The sequence below is a fragment of the Myotis lucifugus genome, unplaced genomic scaffold, assembly GCF_000147115.1.
Source record: "Myotis lucifugus unplaced genomic scaffold, Myoluc2.0 scaffold_73, whole genome shotgun sequence".
Lineage (NCBI taxonomy): Eukaryota > Metazoa > Chordata > Mammalia > Chiroptera > Vespertilionidae > Myotis > Myotis lucifugus.
In genome coordinates, this window is record NW_005871121.1 from 921,258 (window position 1) to 936,465 (window position 15,208).

The following is a 15,208-nucleotide window of genomic DNA, read 5'->3' on the forward strand; positions in this document are numbered from 1 at the left end:
CAGTGTGGGCTCCTGGAGTGGATTTCTTCCGTGTGTGTGTGTGTGTGTGTGTGTGTGTGTTTGAATAATCACTTTTTTTTCTACTGGGAAATCTGAGGCACCAAAAAAATGTCATTAACAGACAACTGGCTTGTTGAATACATCACAGAAAAGAACCTTTCATGATGATTTTGTGGTCAAAATTTAAATGCTAAATTCAGACAGCTATAAAAACTACAAACAGATTTGAAAAGAAAGAATGCCATCAATCACAGGATTTTTACCTTCACGGAAATTAGATTTATTGAAATAAACTGGTAAATAAAAATACTTTCTGGCTTGGGAGAATCAACCTAGTTTCTGATACTTTTCCTCAGCTCCAAAAGTGTCATCAATCTCTCTGTTTAGATGCAGTGCAGCCAGGTGTTCAGAATCATAGGGGGACAAAAAGAATTAGCTTCTTGCTGAATAGGGGAAGTTAAGCCAAAAAAAAAAAAGCTGGTGTAACAGGGCTTAAAACTATGAAAAATGTAGACCCATTGAACTGAACCCCCTTTTCCCTTCTCCTGCCCCCAGGAATAATTCTGCTGCAGGGCTGATTTCAAGGACATGGATTGTTGACCTCATCCCAACATCAGAACCTCGGCGGTTGTTCTGATTTTTGCACCATTCCAGGCAAGTTGACTTTATATGGAAATAAAATTGAACCTTAGAGGTCTGACTGTGACATTCCAATCAAGAAAACTTGCTGAAGCCCACAGAGCCTTTCTCAGGGGGCCTGATGGTAGCCTCCAGAAGGTGCGGCCTCAGGTGGTCCCCCTTCTTCTGTGGCAAGAATAAACTTTGGGTCTTGGATTGCTACACCACCTGTGGAGAAAATGGTATGCGAGGGAAAGCGATCAGCCTCTTGCCCTTGTTTCTTCCTCCTGACCGCCAAGTTCTACTGGATCCTCACGATGATGCAAAGAACTCACAGCCAGGAGTATGCCCATTCCATACGCATGGATGGGGACATCATTCTGGGGGGTCTCTTCCCTGTCCATGCAAAGGGAGAGAGAGGGGTGCCTTGTGGGGAGCTGAAGAAGGAAAAGGGGATCCACAGACTGGAGGCCATGCTTTATGCCATCGACCAGATTAATAAGGACCCTGACCTCCTCTCAAATATCACTCTGGGTGTCCGGATCCTTGACACATGCTCCAGGGACACCTATGCTCTGGAGCAGTCGCTGACGTTCGTGCAGGCGCTGATCGAGAAAGATGCTTCGGATGTGAAGTGTGCGAATGGGGACCCACCCATTTTCACCAAGCCCGACAAGATATCTGGAGTCATAGGTGCTGCAGCCAGCTCCGTGTCCATCATGGTTGCTAACATTTTAAGACTTTTTAAGGTAGGTAAAGGCATTGTCTTTCTGACCATTCTGAAAGAATAATAAATTGTTCTGACACCAACTGCAGGGTTAAGAAGAAAGCGAAGATGATGAAGATGCTCATTGATCCCCTTCAGGGTCACTAGGTTTCCCAAATAGAGGATTCCGTGTCTGGGTTTCTACACGTGTTAATTTAGTTCCATTATTTAGAACTAATCGTGACTGTTCTTTTTCTGAACAAACAGAAAGATGATAATTTCTGTGACATGTTGAGTCTTCAACATCCTGGAATATCTTCTTTACTGAGGCTCATTTAAAATCAAAGCAAGTATTTTTAGAGAGTATAATGAACTCTTCACACATTTATCATAGGCAACATTGCTATGGTATTTGAGATATTAGATAATTTACTTGGTGAAAGTTCTTTAAAGTGGGATGCTCTGTTATGACAAAAGTTCCTGTGTGAAGAAACAGTATTTATTACTAATGTGTAGATGGGAGTGACACGCTGGGCTAAGGTGGCCATAAAATTGTCAGGTTTATTATGGCTACAGAAGAGCAGAACCTCATTAATTCAGACTGCCCTGATGCAGCCTTGGAATAATTATATATAATTCTTATTGAGTTAAAAGTTCAAATTTAGCAAGATAATTCAATATTTTTTGACTTAGATTTCTATTCAGATGATCTATTACCTATAAATTACATTTACATATTGAATAAAATTGGCAAAATAAAATGATGTATGTAACAACACCGTGAGAGTATAAAGTGCCATAAAAATAGTTACTGTAACTCACCATCTTTCATTAACTTTCTCATTTTATTTGTTAATATCCATTATGTAGTCTTTTGTAATGACAATTTTTAAAATTGAAAATACTTTTCATTCTGATTTCCTACTCTGGAACATGCCTTTTCCAACTTACTCTGAACTAATGAGGCTTTGCTTGGTATTGAGAAACTGTTCCTATGCATATTACATTTAAACATATTAAAGAATATGGAGAATTAGGTGACAGATCTAGTGACAAAAGTGAACAAAGTGATGGGAAACTTGCTTCACAATAAAGATAAAAGGAATTGAATCAAAGGCTTTCTGGTTGGGAAGATATCTCGGAGGACCATCTAGTGTGGTTCACTTCATGCGCTGTAATCCTCTCTGTAACACCCTTCACCCCCAAAGTGGCTGTCCAGCTTCTGAATGAATTCCCTTAGTTTGGACAAGAGAATGCTAAGAGGCAGCTTAATGACTCTTTTCAGATGGATGGCATTTTCTCAAATGAGGATGCTGCTGAGCAGAAGCAGCTCTGTGTCTGAGCAGCACTGAACGGGCACAAACAGGCTTTAGGGAATTCTGACACATTTGAGCAGGACATTAGGAAGAGCCCCATGCCGGGAGGAGGACACCGATTAAAACAGGCCGCCAAGGGCTCTCTAATTCTTCATCTCTGGAAACTTTCAAGGCAAACTGGCAAGTTGTTAATAATTTATCCAGGGCTTAGCTGACCCCTTGTCCAGAGGCAAGATGCAGAACCAGGTCTCTGCAGGGTTTCCTCACATCCCGGGACCTGGGACTTCTCCCAGCAGTCCCCACTCCGAGCCACATGGCATTTTCTGCTTGGGGTGATGTCCCACTCCAGCCACCTTCCCACTTCTCTTCTCTGACTTGATCTTCCCTGCTTTCTCCAGAGCATCTCTTTCTGTTCCCAACTCAGCAACTATGGCCCAACAACACTCACTTTTAGAGAAGAGGTAAACCTTCATGAAGATTTTCTCCCTTCCTTCTGTTACCTTCCCCTAATGGGCTAGTTCTGGTTCCCATCCATCCCACCAGAAATACTCGGAATCCTTCTTCTTCCTGTAGTCTGGTGCCCCGTTAGGCAAGGATTTGAGCATGGGGTGGAAGTGGTTAAGTGCTTATTTGAGATTCTCAGAGCTTGTTTACATCAATTGTGGCACAGAATCAGCTTATCTGTAAAATGGGGATATTAACATTGTGTTAGGTTGTTGGATGGATTTAATGAGAAAATGCAGGTGAAGGGTTCTACTAGGATCTGGCCATGTCCTTTGCCCGCTTGGGCTGCCAAAGGGAAGCTGGGCACCTCCTCGGGCCACCTGAAGGGCGGGTTTTGCTTTTATGCAGTCTGGACCTGGCTTCTTTTCTGCTCTGTTCTTCCCCTATGGACTGGCCGGTTCTCTCCTTACGCTTTTGGGTCACCCAGTGGGAGAATTGCCATCGGCTCTTTGGGCAGAGCCCAATGCTCCATCCAATTTCTGAGACATGGTCTGCGCATAAAGGGGCAAGAGCACAAGGAGTGAAAGACTTTAGCCTGGAGGGGACATTGGTTATGGTGAATGTCATAACGGAGATTAGTACCCTGGCACGGAGTGACCATTTAATTTATAGAAGTGAATGTATTTATTAATCAAATTATCAGGCTTGAAAAATTTGTGTCTTTTAAAAGTAAGGGAGAGGATATAGGTGCTCAGCCCATCTTCCAGCTCAGCATGAAGCCACATGAATGCGATAATTACAACTTGTTGTGTTACTTTGATGATTTCTATGAGACCTCCAGGCAGCACTTCACAATAATATTAATTATGAAATGATGATGGTCACTTTTAGAATTAGAAAATGTTTCCATTAATATATAAATATGTCCTGTTTAAACACACAGATGCTGGGCTGACATGAAATATTAGAATAGCTATTAAAGTTATAATTATAAAATTAACACTTTGGGATTGGCCTATAGTTCCATTTTAAAAATTAGTAATTTTATTAAGTCAAGCGCTCTGACTTGAATACAGGTCAACATTTAGGACAGTTTTATGGAGCTTGGGCTCCTCCAGGACAGCATAAGACCCACAGAATCTACAGTGATGCATGGGTATCAGTATATTGCCACTTATTCCTGGATTGATGAAGTTGAAGAAGGTAGAGCATCTTGGTTTGAAAATATACAAATATTTAACCCTGACGATAAGGGATGTGAGCAAGGTCTTGATTAATGCATTTACTCTCTGTCCTGCTCAACAATAAATGTTACTTGGGGGTTTTTAGAATGCAGCTGGGATCTGTTTAAAACTGTGTAGAAAATATTTGGGCTAAAATTGTAAGTAATCTCCAGATTTCTCAGTTCCTTTTTTTTTTAGACAGTCTGGTAAAGGCATGCAGTAATTTAGTGTGGGCTCCCTTGTGAAGGAGTCAATCTGCGGGCCTCTCCATCTTCCCGTCCTTCCGTCTTGCCCCTCCTGTGGCAGCCTGTCCTTGTATCCCTCGATGTTCTCTTAATTGAAGTCTGGTTTCCGGAAAGGTTATCAGTCATCTGCATATAGTATGTCTGTGTTGAAGTCAGAGGAGGATTCTATCTTCTGCAGGATCACTAAATATTGAATGAAATAATTTGTGTTTGTAAAGCGGATCCAGGCATCAGTGGGGGGGGGGTGTTCATTTAGCTCCCAGGACTGCACCTGGAGGACATTTGGGCAGCGGGTAGAGCCGGACACCTCTGGGTGCAGAAGCTGCCCTGGGGTCTGCGCCCACAGGACTCTCCTCATGCCCCAGGGGTGGTGTGTGTGGCTTAGCAAATGCCACGACCCAGTGAGTGAGTGCATGCCTCCAAGGCCCTCTCTAGGAACCATTTTAATGACTGAAGTGTCTCACAGTTCCCAGGTGAGTTGTGAGCGAAAACAAATTTGAGAGTTACAGAACAAGACTTTAATGAACTGAATCTTTTAGAAATACGACTGTGTCTCCACACACACACACACACACACACACACACACACACACACCCTCTTTATATATAGCTTAACATGGGGGCAGAGTGGTCACCTGGGCGATTGTTTAATCTCTATAGCAAGTTAATGGTTTTAGATAATAGTACTATCAATTATGATAATGTGACATGTAACTGCAGAACCGCAAAGCCAGAACCGCTCCATCCCACACAGAGGGGAAAATGTCAGCGTGGTGGCTCCTGGATTGCAGAGAGATGAAGGAAAAAAGGAAGCCGCTCTCAGAGCTGGTGCAGTTTGAAAAGAATTTAAAAAAAATAATGAGAAGGCCTTTTGGAAATGTTGACCGGGAAGCCCATAATTTAAATTTGTTTCATTAAGTCCTTTGGAGGAATTTGCGTATGTTTTATAAGGAGCTCAGATTTTTTTTTCCATTTTCTAGAACATTTCCACCTCTCTCCTTCAAATTAGAGCAAATCTGTTCCTCAAAACACCTTTCTTACTTTGAGCAAAGATCGAACATTCCATGTTAAAAATAGCACATTGGTGCTTGAAGGTGATGCACATTAATGTCTACATAGATGCATTGGGGTTATAAAAAGACAGTGTCAGGTTTAATTTCTCTCGCTCATGTTTTCCTAGTCAACTTTACCCAGGGAGTTAATTTTCTACTCTTGAAGGATAAGAGTTACATAGTCTGTAGTGTATACTTCCCAGAGCAATCAAGTGAGTCTTTCAAATAGAAGTCTGCCTGTGGGCGGGTTAGAAAATTTCTTCCTACGTGGCAGTGTCCTGGTTATAAATGGCTAACATTGACCTTTGTGTAAGTAAATGAAGCACTGAGGCACCCCGTTACCCTGGTGGAAGCCTTTGCCTGCCTGGCTATGTTTACAAAGATGTATTTTCTTCCAAGAGACTCTGCTAATTGTAGCAACCACTTCCATAAAGCCAAACGTGTTGCGAGCTATTTATTGCATACAATGGGCTTTATTAACTGTAAACTCTGAAAAGGTACATCTTCCATAGCCAAGCTCATCTAGTGAGATGGACAGATAAATGAGCCCAGTCAATAAACTCAGCAGGAGGTAACATTTGATGTCAAATCTCACTTGATGGCAAATAGATAAATGGGAAATTGAAGATTGCAATTCTTTGCTATTGCAGTAAGCTCTAAATTACCTTTGTAAAGCAGACTTGGTAAAGTCACTCCCCTTCTTAGAACTCTGATAATGGCTACCATTACCTCTAGAATGAGGGTCCATCTGTACTTTGGGAAGCCCTTTTTCACTTCTCTGGACAGATTAACTTTCTTTGTTAATGTAACAAAACTCAACAAGGGCAGCATGATCTCCAGGATCTCCACGAGGGCACGTAAATCTTGTTTGTTGTTGTATTTCCAGCACTTAGTGTGGGCCTGTCTGGGAACCTTCCAAAGTGTCTGTTAAATGAATGAATGAAGAAATGAACGAATGAACTGTATTTCTCCTATCCCAAGTCCTGGAAATAATAGGCTTTGGGCAGGTAGGAAAGAAGTGGAATTTTGTGTATTTTACTTTTATACTCTGAGAAAAAGGATAGAAGGAGGGAGAAGGGGAAAAAGGAGACATGATATATTTTGGGAGTTCCCATTTTCATGTGTTTCCTCACTTTTAAAAAAACCAATTCACATTTTCTCTAAACAGATTTTTAACATTATACATTAAATAAGTAAACGACATAAGCACATTTTCATTTTTAAAATGATAAGCAATGAATAAGTAAATAGTGTAAAATGGGAAGAAACCACATATCTGTTAATAAAATCACACACACACATATACAAACAGAATTTTATTAATAGGTATGTGTCTTATGATTTTCTTTTTCATGTAACAATATGTCTGGGAGAGATTTCCATGTTGGTTAATATAGATCTACCTCAGTAATTCTCAACCCTGGAGGCACATTAGCCTCATGTGGATAGTTTTTTTTTTAAGTGCTGATGCCCAAACCCTATCCAAGACCAACAAAATTGGGGTGGAGCCCTGGAATTGGTATATTTTAAATAATCACCAGGTTATTCTGACATTTGTCCAGAATTGAGAACTATAAAGCTTAATTTTTAACAGCTGCTTGGTTTTTAATTATAAGAATAGACCTTAATTTATTCAATAAATCCCTTACTGATAGCTTACTTCCCTCTAATTTCTTAAGATCATTTATCATTTGAAAAAAAGTAGAGCCCTAACCGGTTTGGCTCAGTGGGTAGGCCTGCGGACTGAAAGGTCCCAGGTTCCATTCTGGTCAAGGGCATGTACCCTGGTTGCAGGCACATCCCCAGTAGGGGGTGTGCAGGAGGCAGCTGATCAATGTTTCTCTCTCATCAATGTTTCTAAATCTCTATCCCTCTCCCTTCCTCTCTGTAAAAAAAAAATCAATAAAATATATTAAAAAAGTGAAAACAATGCTAGAGACTCATTCAAGCACTATTTGCTCTAGAGTGAATGTTGCAATGGTAGAGCCCTTTCTTGGGCCAGCAAAGGGGCTGAATTAATGAATTACCACAAACACCTTGCTATAAGGCTGACTCACAACACAGGCACACATCACAGGCTGTGGCTCCTCATGCCATGTAGTAACTCAGAATCAGTGTAGTGATCATATGCTCAGACTGCTAAAGGAGCGTTGCAACTCTCATTGGGTGGAGAAGGAACACATTTTTAACTAGGTGAATTGAAATTGAATCTTTCTTTTCCCTTGAAAGGTCTGAAATCCTACAGTGAATACTGGAGACATCTCAAGAGCTTACTTAGTGATGAATGCCTATCTTGTGGGTGTTTTAAGTGATGAGGTTGTTTAAATAATGAGGAGTCTTTCCAAGAGAATGGCTTGTGACTGGATGCTATATATATTTTGTTTAAGAAGTTGTCTGAAAACCTTTCTAGAGGGAATCCGGGTGTAGGTAAATAAAGAAACAAATTCACATCAGGAAAGTCTTGTGCTCTTCTACTCATTCATCCTAAAGACTGCAGTGGTTTTAAAAAGATTTTATAGACTAATTATTTTAGAGAAAGTTTTAAGTCTACAAAAAATTGAAGATTGCAATGGTTTTATTTGGTTTCAGGATAGGTTTCCTCCCAGAGTCTCCTGAAGATAGTGTTTTGCAACCAAAGGTCGTACCTTCCTAGGAAGTCTTACAATCTGAAGGTTGCCCCCGGGCTCCCACCCAGCAGTTCTCAGACTTTAGCATGAATCAGAATCACCCAGAGGACTCGTGAAAACACAGATTGCTGAGCCCACCTTCAGTTTCTGAGTCAGTAGGTCTGGTTGGGGTCTGAGACTGCATTTCCAACAGTTCCCAGGTGATGCCGACACTGCTGTTTTGCAGACCACACTTTGAGAACCCCCGCTCCCTACAAATCGCTCGCTGGCTGGCTGACTTTGCAAGTCAAAGGACACAAAGCAAAAATGAGATTGAACAATGTTCGGTCGGGCACAGTCTTTCTTCTTTTGACTCAGGCCCGGTTGGATTTCTGTTTGTATTGGTCATAATCACAGCAGCTGCTGTATGGATCTATTTTTAATTGTGTGCCCTTTTGGAAGTTGTGTTTCTTACTAAATAATGCATGGCTCAGGAATAATGGTCAGTGTGATGGTTACTTGAACACAATTTCTAAAGCAGAGTCACTCAGATTACCATTTTTACTACCTGTGACAGCAGAGCTGACTGATTTAAGAAACCTAGACTGTAAGGTCCACATTAGCTGGAAAGTGAGAACAGTCAGAGACGGAAGAGGCTATGATTCGTCTCAGCTACCAGCAATTTGTCTTCAGAAACCATGACAGCTACCTCCTGATTTCCATTATGCAACGAGATTGCAAATGGCATTCCACAGCGGTCTTCATCAATAGAGGGTCACAAGAGGCGCTGCTTTCCCCACAGTGGGGAAAGCGGCCTATTTACCCATTTAATTGAAGAAACACATTCTCTGGCAAAAGAGAGACATCTCTTTTAGCCGTAATTAGGCACTTTTCCTCTCTTTAAGCACTCTTAATAACCTAAAAATATGCGTGTCATCTTTATGTATTTTAAATACATAATGAGCACAAGGCTGGTGGGGTGGGAAGGGGTCCAGGGATAGCATTGTTCAAAGCCACCTTTATCTGTTTCCAGAATGAGGCCAAATCTCTGCTGCTTTACTCCGTTAGGCCCAGCAAGCTAAGAGGCATGCGTCCTCAATGTTGGCCATCAGTCTCCCTCTGAGCTTGGGGAGGCTGGGTTCCTTGGCATAATGTAGCCTCAGATCTATGATTTACTCCCCGCTTTGGAGAAGTCATGGATCCGTCTCTGTGTCCCACATAGTGACACCCTGGGTTCCCTAGGGATGTGAAGATGGTGACATATTCTTGCTCCAGCATCTCACCTTGCTTCCTTTCACGTGGATGGAGTGTGACCTCTAGCTTTGATTAGTGCTTGTACTGTTTCTTACCCTTTCAGTGTTTACATTGTGACAATTCTGTACATTAGAGTTCTCAAAATTATTTATCATCTCAGTTCTGAGAATATTTGCATTTATATTGCTTATAGAACAAATGGCATGTCATCCTTATGCAGATGTGTTGTATAGACATTTGTGACCTATAGATATTTATCATCAGGTGCTATCTATTCAAATTATAGATTATTATAATATACTTATCTAGTGGTGCTGGTTTTCTTTTGAATAAAACAGATGAATATGAGTTATATGAAGTAGGTCAGGCTCTGTAGTCAGACTGCCTACAGATTCTGATGTAATGCTTATTAGCTATATTACCTTAATCACACTAGTTCATCTGTCTCTTTCTTAGCTTGCTTATCTGAAGAGTGGATGATAATAGCACCTCCTTCATAAGATTTTAAATAAAGATAAATAAGACAAATTGCATGAAGTCCTAAGCAAGGTCCCTGGCACATAGCACCGTGTTTGTTCTGATGATGAGAACGAGGAGGAGGAGGTTGATGGTCACCATCAGTAGGATATTCATTTGGAGTTATGCCTCTCCAATTTCTCAACATCCTTAGCGAATTGCTTTATTTTATGGACAATGGCAGATTGGCATGAAAGGTGTAGTCATTGGCCAAGAAACAGCACAACTGATAGGTCCAAATAGGCTCTGGCAGGGAGCAAGGATATCTTGTTTGTCCAAAGGCCAGACATGAGCCTGGCACCTCATGAACCCCATGCTCCAGCCAACTGAGCTAAGAAAGTCATGTACTGCTGTTCTTTTGAAATCCCTGTTGTTCGGTGCTAAGAGTTTTCTAAAAGAACGGGTGACCCAAAGATAAGCTGTGCTAAATTTCAGTGCTGTTCCAACACCCAAACAAAAGTGCCACTAGATTTCAGTTTTGAAACAACAACAAAAAATTCTGGCTCCTGTGGATTCTTTCCCAGGACCCCGGTTTGATGGTAGAAGAGGTGGCGTTGTGGTTGAGGATAAGCAGCCGCCTCACCCCAAGTGTGGGTGGCAGCCTTTACGTTAGTCTTTTGGGTTGGAATTCCCTTTCTTCGCTGTGTTTGGTACAATGACCTAACACAGGCCTCCTCTGGACAAAGAACACTACCCTTATATTGAGGGTATAATTTCCCTCTCTCCCAGGGATGGCCTACATAACACTTACACCTGTCACCTTCTGGTATAGATGTCAGGATGTAAGCTCTAAAATAATTCAGAAGTCACATTCATTTTCAGACAACTAGAAAAACATAGGGTGTCCCCCCAAGAGTATACACACTTTGACTAATGATAAAGGCAGTGTTTATTAAAATACATTTCATTTTTAAAATTGAGCTGTCAGCTATTAAAATGTATATACATTTTTTGGGGACACCTAAATATTCAATTTTGACTCACACTGGGACTAATCTTGCTCTATCTGTTTGTAATTATGTCCCATTAAATTTTCACTGTAATCAACTATGGATAATGTACTCAGTGTAAAAGGACTTCAAGGGGAAAGAGAAATGATATTTTCACAACGTAGAATTCTGTGGTCTGGTTAGGAAGTGCAGAACTCTATCAGAGTGTTGTGAGATAATGCTAAACAATTCCTGGGATAGTCTTTAAGCTCAGTAAGTATTAAATCTCTTTTTTATTTTCCACCAAGAGAAGCAGAATAAGATGAAAAAATGCCAGCATACTATCCACTTACTCTCCTTCGTTACTTAAATAGGTAATAATCAATTCTCCAGTAGGTATGTAGTCAGCATCCATGAACATAGTTTTTGGACACTCTAGGCAGCGGTTCTCAACCTGTGGGTCACGACCCCTTTGGGGGTCGAACGACCCTTTCACAGGGGTCGCCTAAATACATCCTGCACATCAGATATTTACATTACAATTCATAACAGTAGCAAAATTACAGTTATGAAGTAGCAACGAAAATAATTTTATGGTTGGGTCACAACATGAGGGTCGTGGCATTAGGAAGATTGAGAACCACTGCAGGGGATAATTATGAAGGAAGTAGAAGATTCTAAGCCTTCACATCCAAGCTCAGAATCTAGTTGGGGAGAAACCATGAACACCTATACAATAACAATGAACAATATAAAACCATGTAAGGCTACAGTGTGGTGCCAGGCTGTAGAAGACCAGCTTCACCTCAGGAAGCTGCAGTGATCAGTGAAGGCTTTGTGTGGTCATGTGGGATGGGGCTTGGCCCAGAGCGATGGGTAGCAGGATATAAACCGTGAGGCCAGGAGAGGAGAAGGGCTCTTCCAGAAACCAGGTGTGGGGAAATCCCTGCGTCCTGGACCTGAATGTGAAAATGGAAGTGGAAACCTCATTTCTCCCTCATGGCATCTCTCCTATGACAAAACTTGAAAGGATCATGTTAAGTGTCTCCTAGGAGAATTCAAAAGGAGGAAGGTTGAAAGGCTATGTCCCCAGCTGTCACTGAAAACAAAACTCGAGGCCTCAGTTAAAATCCAAGCAAGTGGGTACAGAGCATCCAAAGGGCAGAATGCTACGCCCTCTCATTCAGGGGCAGGAATAGATAAAGGAGGTGAATTGCTGTGGGATTCAAGGAAGGAGCTAGGCAGCGGTTCTCAGCCTGTGGGTCGCTACCCCTTTGGGGGTCGAACGACCCTTTCACAGGGGTCGCCTAAGACCATCGGAAAACACATATATAATTACATATTGTTTTTGTGATTAATCACTATGCTTTAATTATGGTCAATTTGTAACAATGAAATTGGGGGTCACCACAACATGAAGAACTGTATTAAAGGGTCGCGGCATTAGGAAGGTTGAGAACCACTGAAGAGGATCCAGGAGAAGCCCTCCAGCCCCCCATGCTTTGCACTTTGGAAATCGAGTAGCTTAAGATAAAAAAGAAACATTTCTCATCTGCCACATGCATATCTTGCATATCCTGTTTATTTTATTCTCTTCTCATCAAACATGGATACACAATTTAATTGCCGAGAGAGAAATTAAATGCATGATCAGTGAATCGATTTTATTTGCTTTATTCCAATAAGAAAAGCCACCGTCCTTGAGGGGCTCACACTTGCTTCCTTCCGTCTTCCTGACCTGGAGTAAACTGGGAGCAGTCATATGTGCACTTTCTCTGACGAAGTGGTCAGGGATCTCAGTAAGGGAAAGACTTTATAATATTCTAAATATGAAGTGTTTTGAGAGATTTGGAAATAGGTTCTGTATTGTAAACAGCATAAGTGGTTACTTTTCTTCTTAATGCTGTGGCCCTTGAACTTGGACTTTCTACTCTCATACCCACAATTTATATGGGAGTTTGATGGGATGTATTTTCTTGTCTTGAAACCACTGGGATGAAATTTTAAATCCTTGGAATTTTTTTTCATTGTGCCTGAGGAAAGAAGATACTAGAAATTCCATTTTTTTTTTTTAGTTTGGATTACTTTATTTTGTTTTTATGCAGCTAAAGTACCTAGTTAAGTTTTGTGTATTTATACATTAATATTTACAGGTGACACCTTGCTGAAAATAAAATAGATTAAGTAGGGGACATTTTCCCCACAGCTTCCTTATCTAACAAAAATAAAGTAACCCAGCATCACTCCTTAACCGAATGCCCCACCTGTCACCTCCATGCTGATTGTGCCAACACTGTCCTGGGGCCTGGGGGTAGCGTGGGGGTCAAGGGTCTGTATGCGAAACACGGTGGGTTTAAGCACATGCTGGGAGACTTGGGATTTTAAGCGTCACACCTATATTTACCCTTAAGTATTTTTCTGAATTATGAGGAACAAAATGAAAACCAGTAGTTTTGGACCATAATTACAGTTAAATTTCAGCCATAACGTGATTAAAAAAAATAGATATTTAATCAAGTGATTTAAAATATTGTAGTGGTCCAAGCTTGATGAATAAATATTATTTTAACATCTTATTTTAAAAATTTCATGATGTTTAAACTAATAGCATTAATATTTCATTCTAGTGAAGTGGTACAAATTTAGGATTCGCAGTATAATAAGTGTAAAACATATAAATAATGCTGACCACATCTACATGATAAGACTTACCCTTAAATTATCTATCTTCAGTTAGAAAATCTTTTTTATGAGAAAAAAAATGCTGTTTTCCATTGTACTTTGTTTTATATTAACTCAATTAAATTCAGTAGCAGAGTTCCACTGTTTTTACTATTTTTATTTATTTATTTTACTTTGTGCTTTTATTTATTTTTAAATTAAATTTTATTTTTTAAATAGTTCTTTATTGTTGAAAGTATTACACATGTGCCCTTTTGTACCCCATTGACCCCTCCAGCCCGCCTCCCCCACCCCTCAGGCCCTCACTGCCCCATTGTCTGTGGCCAGGGGCCATGCATATATGCATTCAAGGTTCTTGGTTAATTACCCCCCCCCCCCCCACCCAGATTCCATACTCTGTTCCATACTCCCACGTCTCTGGATCCACTCCGTTCATCAGTTTATTTTGTTAATTAGATTCAGCATGTGTGAGATCATGTGATACCTGTCCACTGTTTTTAAATATCATAAACACAAATGTTTTAGGAAGTTTGGCACAAAGTAATTACTTCTTTAAAAAGCTGTTTTTGGGGAGAAACCAAGATGGCGGCATAGGTAAACACCGGAGTTTGCTGCCTCGCACAACCACTTCAAAAATACAACTAAAAGATGGAACGGATGTCACCCAGAACCACAGGAAGGCTGGCTGAGGGGAAATTCTTCAACTAGAAGGAAGGAGAACAGCGTGCCGAGACTCAGAGGAGGCGCAGTGCGGAAAATACAAAGGTGCGGAGGTACGCACGGAGCGGGCTGGTGGCTGAGGGCGCGGTTGTCGTTTTCAATCGGGAGGGAGTCTTGGACTCTGAGCTCCAGTTCTGGGTGAGTCTCTAGGGACCCAGACTCAAACAGGAGAAGCGGGACTGTCTGGCATCGGTCGGAACGCGAGGGCAGCTTTCTCTCCAAGGTTTGCAGCGGATGCTGGGACTCTGAGAGGCAGAGCCTCTGGGGACGGGACTGAGAGCAGCCATAACTGCTCGCTCCGCCCGCCCTGTTGATCCCCGGGAACCCGCCCCGCCCAAGCCCCGCACAGAGCCATTTGCCGGATAGCCTCAGGCAAAGGCTAGATTAGCACCTCCCCAGAGACAGAAGTTTTCCCACTGCAGACACAGCTGATTCTCACAGCCAGTTGGCCTGGAGGTCAAATCCCCCTAGTATTAACTACAACAATCAAGGCTTAACTACAACAAGACTGTGCACAAAGACCACTAGGGGGTGCACCAAGAAAGCATAAAAAATGCGGAGACAAAGAAACAGGACAAAATTGTCAATGGAGGATATTGAGTTCAGAACCACACTTTTAAGGTTCCTCAAGAACTGTCTAGAAGCCGCCGATAAACTTATTGAGATCTACAAGAAATCTAATGAGACCCTCGATGTTGTGATAAAGAACCAACTAGAAATTAAGCATACACGGACTGAAATAAAGAATATTGTACAGACTCCCATCAGCAGACCAGAGGAGCGCAAGAATCAAGTCAAAGATTTGAAATGCGAAGAAGCAAAAAACACCCAACCAGAAAAGCAAAATGAAAAAAGAATCCGAAAATACGAAGATAGTGTAAGGAACCTCTGGGACAG

At 41.4% G+C, this 15,208-nt stretch overlaps 1 protein-coding gene across 3 annotated transcripts in view; it reads left to right on the top strand.

The window, feature by feature from the left end:
- The first annotated feature begins 551 nt into the window (after positions 1-551).
- The window catches only part of GRM8 (glutamate metabotropic receptor 8), a 709,328-nt gene continuing 694,671 nt past the window's right edge, over positions 552-15,208 (top strand). Inside the window, exon 1 of one of the 3 annotated variants that reach the window (XM_023755340.1) lies at positions 552-1,367. In XM_023755340.1, the coding sequence (XP_023611108.1) occupies positions 858-1,367 (510 nt within the window). In that variant the 5' untranslated portion in view covers positions 552-857. The remainder of the gene's footprint in view (positions 1,368-15,208) is intronic. The other 2 variants (XM_023755339.1, XM_023755341.1) reach the window with 2 other exon arrangements.